The sequence below is a fragment of the Rosa chinensis genome, chromosome 2 (genome assembly GCF_002994745.2).
Source record: "Rosa chinensis cultivar Old Blush chromosome 2, RchiOBHm-V2, whole genome shotgun sequence".
Classification (NCBI taxonomy): Eukaryota; Viridiplantae; Streptophyta; class Magnoliopsida; order Rosales; family Rosaceae; genus Rosa; species Rosa chinensis.
Genome location: NC_037089.1, coordinates 77,884,819 through 77,893,254, shown reverse-complemented (window position 1 = coordinate 77,893,254; position 8,436 = coordinate 77,884,819). Strand labels below are relative to the sequence as shown.

The 8,436-nt window shown below is 40.6% G+C and overlaps 2 protein-coding genes and 1 long non-coding RNA gene across 3 annotated transcripts; 1 reads left to right on the top strand and 2 right to left on the bottom strand.

Annotated features, from left to right (window-relative positions):
- Positions 1-358: 358 nt before the first annotated feature.
- Positions 359-1,139, bottom strand: LOC112184086. Its single transcript, XR_002930008.2, has 2 exons — positions 849-1,139; positions 359-772 (listed from the first exon to the last, which is right to left on the bottom strand). It is a non-coding gene; the product is annotated as an uncharacterized LOC112184086 (long non-coding RNA).
- Positions 1,140-1,901: 762 nt separating this feature from the next.
- Positions 1,902-5,437, top strand: LOC112190029 (pentatricopeptide repeat-containing protein At1g73710). The gene has a single exon (XM_024329444.2). It carries the CDS (start codon positions 2,042-2,044, stop codon positions 5,102-5,104), a length of 3,063 nt encoding a protein of 1,020 aa, XP_024185212.1. The 5' UTR covers positions 1,902-2,041; the 3' UTR covers positions 5,105-5,437.
- A 133-nt stretch (positions 5,438-5,570) lies between these two features.
- On the bottom strand, positions 5,571-7,879 carry LOC112190030 (pentatricopeptide repeat-containing protein At1g03540). The gene has a single exon (XM_024329445.2). It carries the CDS (start codon positions 7,682-7,684, stop codon positions 5,717-5,719), a length of 1,968 nt encoding a protein of 655 aa, XP_024185213.1. The 5' UTR covers positions 7,685-7,879; the 3' UTR covers positions 5,571-5,716.
- Between the last annotated feature and the right edge of the window lie 557 nt (positions 7,880-8,436).

Here is an 8,436-nt window from a genome sequence, read left to right as displayed (position 1 = left end):
AGCGAATATGTTAGCGGTCATCTGTCTTTTGCTTGGTAGCTTATGCCATTTATGACTTTATTATGAGACAACATTTAATGTACATGCTTTCTGGCCAAGGATAAATTAATGAAATTATCTATTTTCTAAAAAAAAAAAACTCTATAAGAACCAAACTAGAATTGGCCATAATTCTTTTTAATTCAAATGATGTCAACATATACCCTTTTTTGTTCAAATTGTCACGTGTCATTGTCGTAATAAAACATGATTTTGGAAAAGTGTTCTAATTGAAGGAACTCGAAAACCTCAGACTTTTTTTTTTCTTTCTTTTTTATATAATTTTCTGATTTTAGAAATTCAAATATTTAAGATCTTATTTAATATTGTGAATGGAGAGACCATGAAAACTACTGCTTTACCATGCAATTTTACAGAAATATTAGCACGGCCAGAGTCTCCAGATCGAAGATTTGGAGAGGCTTACATATATTGAGCATTTATTCTATGAAAGTAACAGCACGTACATACTGCAAGTTTTATGTAAGGGAAGCAACAAAAGAGAGGAATCAATAACTTCAAGTATCGATTGGCAGCCCTAATAATTAGTTGTTCATCATGATCTGAAAAGATGAGCGCAACTTCTTTCATGGACAGTTTCTTTTATATAGTGAGCATGGTGGTGGTGGTGGTGCTTTGCTGGGACAGCTTCTCACATATGGGGAGCATTCTTTTCCTCGGCTGGGAACAGGATACCTACCACCAGCAAGCTTTCTTTCATATCCACCATTCTCTGCAGGCAAAGTGGCTCAGCATAACATAAACACGCATGCATGTTCAGTGTGTACAAAATGGCGAGGCTCACGTACCTTTCAGCTTGGCAGGAGTAGAAGTGTGCTCGAGGAGGTCTCGTGCTGCTACCTCAGAGGAGATGATGAGAAGAACAAGAGCAAATAAAAGAAAAGCCTTGTTGGAACCCATTTTGTCGAGGAGTGTTTGCTTTGAGACCAAGGGGGTTTCCCTAGCTTATCTCTATTAATAGAAGACTTGGACAGATATTTGTGCAGTTAGTCAAAATTTCATAACCCCACTGGACATAACACTCTTGATGCGGACACTATGTAGTTGGGCGTTGGAGATAATATTTGGGGGATGGAGATGATAATTGCCTAAAGATATTCTTACAAATTATTAATGAGACATCAAAATTTCATAACCCCACTGGACATAACTCTCTTGATGCGGACACTATGTAGTTGGGCATTGGAGATAATATTTGGGGGATGGAGATAATAATTGCCTAAAGATATTCTTGCAAATTATTAATGAGACAAGTGGGTATCTCATACACTCATTTACAACTATTTGAACAAAAAATTACAATTATTTGAATCAAAATTACAACATTGAGAACAAAAGCTACGATATTCATTTATACTATTTACATATAGTTAAACAAAAATTACAACATTGACAACGAATTTGTTCAAAAACTTGTAATAATGTCGTAAGAAGTGTAATTATCATTATTAGAACTAAGATTACAAAAAAAATTACAACTTTGACAACGAATTTGTTCAAAAGCTTGTAACAATGTCGTAAGAGGTGTAATTACCCATTATTAGAACTAAAATTACACAAAATATGACTCAACATTACCACTCTAACAACAAATTTGTTGTCATTTTTGTAAGGTTTTTCTCCCGCCATAACAGTCATAATCATCATCTTCCGGGTAGGAGATTAATTCATGGATTTTCCATCATAAAAGGACAAAACAAAAAAAACAAAAAAAAAATCAGTTGAGATAGAAACAGAATTCAGAAAAATCAGAAGAAAAGAACAAAGAGTTTGAAAGTTTCCTTCTGACGATTTTACCCCTAAAGGTTCCTCTTTCTCCCAAACCATCCCAAGGGCAGTAACAGGAAATGAAAAAGCTCAAACATTAACAAGCTCCTCCTCCTCTTCTTCTTCCTTTTTCTCTGTGTCTTAAACCCTAATTACTTTCAGAGCTGGAAAACCGCAAAGTCCCAAAGATTCAAACTTTAAAGGCAGGGAGAAGATGCTTCACTGCCAGAGCTACAATTCCAGAGAATTAGGGCAAGAAAGTCTCCACAGCTCAATGCAAGGCCACACCTTTTCACCAAGTAAGCTTCAAAACCCCCAATCTAATTTCACTACTAGGCCTCTTCTAGGGTTTCGTTTCACTCCCCACAACCATAGCTTAGCTAAAACCCAACTATGCCCTGTTCCAATTTCTCAAAAGGGTAGCTGTATTGTGGGTTCACGACCTCAGCAGCAGAGTTCAAGAGGGTCTAGGGTTTATGTAGGGTTTAAGCTTCAGTGTCATTCGAAAGCATTGGTTTTTCCCACGAAGGTTTCTTTAGTTAATGGTAAGAAGAAGAGGTATGGAGGCGTGTTGCCTTCGATTTTGAGGTCTTTGGAGTCTGAAAACGATGTTGAAAAGGCACTCAAGTCGTCTGGGGAGAGTCTGAGTGCGAAAGAACAGACTGTGATTCTCAAAGAACAGAGGAGCTGGGAGAGAGTTCTTCGTGTTTTCGAGTGGTTCAAGTCACAGAAAGAGTATGTGCCCAATGTGATTCACTACAATGTGGTGCTTCGGGTGCTTGGTAGAGCTCAGAGATGGGATGAGCTGAGGCTTTGTTGGGTTGAAATGGCGAAAAAGGGTGTCCTGCCGACTAACAATACGTATTCCATGCTTGTTGATGTGTATGGGAAAGCGGGACTTGTGAAGGAGGCCCTGTTGTGGATTAAGCACATGAAGCTAAGGGGACTTTTCCCGGATGAGGTTACAATGAATACGGTTGTTCGGGCATTGAAGAATGCAGAAGAGTTTGATAGGGCGGATAAGTTTTATAAGGACTGGTGTACTGGGCGGATTGAGCTCGATGACCTTGAGTTGGATTCTATGGCTGATTCTGTGATTGGTTCTGTTTCGGAACCTATTAGTTTCAAGCATTTCTTGTCCACTGAGCTATTCAGGACTGGTGGGAGAGTTCCCACTTCAAAAATTATGACCTCAATGGATACAGAGAACTCTATTCAGAAACCACGACTTACATCTACCTATAATAGTTTGATTGATTTGTATGGAAAGGCAGGGCGTCTGAATGATGCGGCTAATGTGTTTGGAGATATGATGAAGTCTGGAGTGGCAATGGATGTTATTACTTTTAATACTATGATCTTTACTTGTGGAAGTCATGGGCATTTGTTGGAGGCGGAAGCTTTGCTCAGTAAGATGGAAGAAAGGGGTATATCTCCTGATACAAGAACTTATAACATTTTTCTATCTCTGTATGCTGATGTGGGGAACATTGATGCTGCTCTGAACTGCTACAGGAAGATCAAGGAGGTAGGTCTTTACCAGGATATTGTATCTCACCGGACCATTCTTCATGTATTATGTGAGAGAAATATGGTCAGAGATGTGGAGATTGTGATTGAGGATATGGAGAAATCTGGTGTCTCTATTAATGAGCATTCTCTTCCTGGTATCATCAAGATGTATATTAATGAAGGACGGCTTGATCAGGCAAACTTACTTTATGAGAAATGTCAGTTAAACCGTGGGATTTCATCAAAGACGCGTGCAGCAATTATAGATGCATATGCTGAAAAGGGACTTTGGACTGAAGCCGAGGTCCTATTCTATAGGAAGGGAGATTTGGTTGGACAGACGAAGGATATTGTGGAATACAATGTTATGATCAAAGCGTATGGTAAGGCAAGGCTTTATGACAAAGCTTTCTCTCTCTTCAGGGGCATGAAAAAGCATGGGACTTGGCCCGATGAGTGCACTTACAACTCTCTCATCCAAATGTTCTCCGGAGGTGATTTAGTGGACCAAGCAAGGGATCTTCTAACAGAAATGCAGGAAACTGGTCTGAAGCCTCAATCTCTAACCCTTTCTGCTCTTATTGCCTGCTATGCTCGCCTTGGCCAGCTTTCGGATGCAGTTGATGTGTACCAAGACTTTGTAAAGTCAGGAACAAAGCCAAATGAGTTTGTGTACGGTTCTTTAATCAATGGATTCGCAGAAACTGGCAGAGTTGAAGAAGCACTTAAGTATTTTCACCACATGGAAGAATCGGGGATAACTGCAAATCAAATAGTTCTGACATCTCTGATAAAGGCGTATAGTAAGGCGGGAAGCCGTGATGGAGCAGAAGTGTTGTATGAGAGGTTGAAAGGTTTTGATGGTGGCCCAGATGTTGTTGCATCTAACAGTATGATAAATCTGTATGCAGATCTTGGGTTGGTATCTGAAGCCAAATTGATTTTTGAAAATTTGAGAGCGAAAGGTTGGGCTGATGAGATAGCGTTTGCAACCATGATGTATCTGTACAAGAGCATGGGCATGCTTGATGAGGCCATTGATGTAGCAGAGGAAATGAAAGAATCGGGTTTAATAAGGGACTGCGCTTCATTTAACAAGGTGATGTCATGCTATGCCATTAACGGGCAGCTACGTGAATGCGGTGAATTATTGCACGAGATGGTAACTCGGAAACTGTTGCTTGACAGTGGAACTTGTAATGTATTGTTCACTGTATTGAGAAAAGGAGGGATTCCCATTGAAGCTGTAACCCAGCTAGAGTCATCTTACCAGGAAGGGAAACCTTACTCTAGACAAGCTATCATCACCTCTGTGTTCTCTCTGGTTGGTATGCATGGTTTGGCACTCGAATCCTGTGAAACATTCACAAAAGCTGACATAAATCTTGATTCTTTTCTCTACAATGTTGCGATATATGCTTATGGGGCAGCTGGGGAGATTGACAAGGCTCTGAACATTTTCATGAGAATGCAGGATGAAGGTGTGGAACCAGACCTTGTAACGCATATTTTCCTAGTAGGTTGTTATGGAAAAGCAGGTATGGTTGAAGGAGTGAAGAGAATTTACAGCCAGCTGAAATATGAAGAGATAGAGCCTAATCCATCCTTGTTCAGAGCTGTTATAGATGCCTATACAGATGCCAATAGGCATGACCTTGCCAAATTGGTTAAGCAAGACAGGAAATATGCATTTGACTCGGAACATCATGTAGATTCGGAAACCAAAGATGAGTTTGATGACACTAATTCAGAGTTTGAGGATTGATAATATTTGAAGTGATAAACTTGTAACGATGTCACACTGTACAGAAACAAGCATTAGTGCATGCATCTAACACTGTATATGTATGTTAGGAAACAGCTGAATGAAGATTGTACAGAAAGTACTGGATTTTTTGGGAACATGTATTGTATTCTCCATTGTACAATATAACATGCCAACACTGAATGCAACATGTGCTGCTTTATATATCAATTTCATACCGGAGCAATTCTCTGTGGCTGTTTGATTTTCGAGTCCCCCCAGGCCCCAGCTCTGCATCTGAAGCCACTTCTAGTTGTAGGTGAATTTTTAACATGGTTTACTAGTAGGTTAAGATTAAGGGTCGTCTGGTGGTAAACCGTACATAATGAGACGAAACAAAACTTCTTATGAGTTCAAAAATGTACAGCTCCCGTTTTTTTATTGAAGTAAGAAAAACAAAGAATACATGGGATTTTTGATCTGAGCATTTCACCTCAAAACAAAAGCTGTATTGTACCAGCCTACCAGGTATCAAAAAGGGCAATTGCCTCCACCTGTTTCTTGCATTGCATGACGTCCAATATCGAGGACATGAAGGAGTTCCATGAGGGATGCCAATTGCTTCTGATAAAACTATACTCCAGCCTCCAACATGGGTTGATACTCAACTTTTGATTCACTTCCGTCTATTCTCGTTTTCATACAATGTCCCCAAACGGCATTAAAATCGATTTTTCTAGGTAAGTGCACATCACCAACATGAAGATGAGAACCCAATCTACTATTAGATTCAATCCAGCTCTTAGCCGGAGTCTTCTTAACTCCTCTATCTTGCATCAGCTTGGCAATCTCCATGGCATCATCCCATCGGCCTACTGATCTGTATACATTAGCTAGAAGAACATAACTCAAATGGTAGTCAGGTTCAAGTTTTATCATTTTCTTGGCTATGCGCTCTGCAGTAGCAGAGTTCGTACAGGTTGTGCTAGCACCTAGAAGAACTGCCCAGAGGGAAGAATCATTTCTACACTCTGCACTCTCTATTAAATTCTCTGCTTCTTCCAGTAGCCCAGCACGGCCGAGGAGATCAACCATGCAACAATAATGTTCAATCCCAGGTTTGATCCCATACTCTTTTGTCATCAAGATAAAGTTCCTTCGCCCTTGATCAACCAAACCTGCATGACTACAAGCAAATAGAACCCCAATAAAGCTGATATAGTCAGGCTTCATCCCCTCTTTAATCATCTCATCAAATATTCCAAGAGCTTCTTCACCTTGCCCATTTTGAGCAAACCCACAAATCATCGAGTTCCATGTAATCAAATTCCTAACTAGCATCTGGATAAAAACACTACGCGCAAAATCTATGCAACCACATTTTGCATAGAGATTAACTAGAGCCGACTCAACAATCACATCTCTCCAACCACACCTTCTCACATACTGGCAATGAACCTCTTTCCCATGTTGTACAGCCGCCAAGCCTGCACACGCACGAAGAACAGTTCCAAAGCAGTACAGGTCAGCCTCTTCCATTTCCCTGAAATGCTTAATGACAGACTCAAATTCTCCCGCTTGACAGTACACCCCGAGCAACGCAGACCACGAAACAGAGTTCTTCACGGGCATCCTATCAAAAACACGCCGAGAATCATCTACACTCCCACATTTCCCATACATGTCAACCAAGCTACTCTCCACAACCACATTTCCACAAAGCCCGTACGTAACGACCTTCGCGTGCATCTCTCGACCTTGCCTCAGCCTCCCCAGATTGCCACAAGCGGTCAATACAGTCCCAAACGTAAACCCATCCGGGAACAAACCATGACATCTCTGCATCAAATAAAAACACCCCAATGCTTCCCTAAACATATCGTTCCGCGTCAGCGCTGAAATCACCGACGTCCAACAGATCGCGCCCGGTTGAATCATTTCATCAAATAGCTGGCGTGCATCCCCCGGCCTATGATTTCTCCCATACATGTCAATCAAAGCAGTAACAATGACCGGATTCGAATCAAACCCACGACTCACAACCACTCCATGCAAGCACCGGCCGAGCCTGTAGTAGCCGACCTGCGAACAAGCCTTGACCACCGCGGATACAGTGAAGTCATTCGGCTCGATCCCGAAACTGACCATCTCCCAAAACAATGCAACTGAGGTAGCAGGCTTTCCGGCGCGAACGTACCCGGTGATCATCGACGTCCACGATATCACATCCCTGAAATACAGAGCATCAAACACTCTCCGGGTTTCGGACATGTCGGGGATCAGCTTGAAGTACAGAGAGAGCAAGCTGTTCCCGACGAACCGGTCGGTTTCGAGGCCGGACTTGATGACGTGGGCGTGGATTTGGAGGCCGTGGGTGAGAGAAACGGCTTTGGTGCATGTCTGCAAGAGTGAAGCGTAGACGAGTGGTTTGAGGGTGATTTCAGAGGGGTTTATGGAGTTGAGGATTCGAATCGCGTCGAAAAGTAAGCCGGATTTGCAGAGGTGGAGGATTTGGGATTGTTTGGGTGGTGGGTTTTGGGTTTTGTGGAGATTGGAGGAGATGAGAGAGCTGCAATGGCGCTTGAAGAAGAAGAGCTTCATGAAAAATGGGGACGCGACCACGCAAAAATGTAGCCGTTTGAGTGCGCGCCTCTATTTTAGCTCAATGGGCTACAATCATTTTACCTAAAAGTTTAGAATTGTTGGGCCTAAGAGGATGAACCATGTTTACTAGAATATAAGACCCAAAAAAACTTACAAAGATATGCATGTGCGCAGATGACACTATGTAATGTATACGGAGGTGTTCACTTGATAAGTAACTGAGTATAAATATTATGTTGAATCACTCTTGAATGTAAATTGAAGGTGAAAAACAAAATGACACAGCTTAAAAATAATTTTTTGTACTCTTAAATTTATATTTAATGGTGATTGAGCATAATTTTCTTAATCAATTACTGACTATGTGAACATTATTGATGCAATATAATTTAATATCGACATTTTGTTATAGTGACAAATAAATAACTGAAATGTTCTTTCATTCTTGAATCATATATATAGATAATTTTTAAATAAGAATTGTTAAACAAAATGACACGCTTGATCATTTGAACAATACAGACAAATATAGCTTGTTCCCTGACTTAACTTCGGTTAATTAGTTGTTGTAATGTTGTATGACTCGTGATAATCAAATGACAAAATTATATCGGTTCTTTTTTGCACCATAAATAAAGACCAAATCATGTCTGATGAATTTGTAGCTGCATTTGTTTTTCATTTCTTTTGCATGAATAGTTCTTGAAAACAAATCTAAATACAAAATTGTATGAGTTTTAGAGTATAGA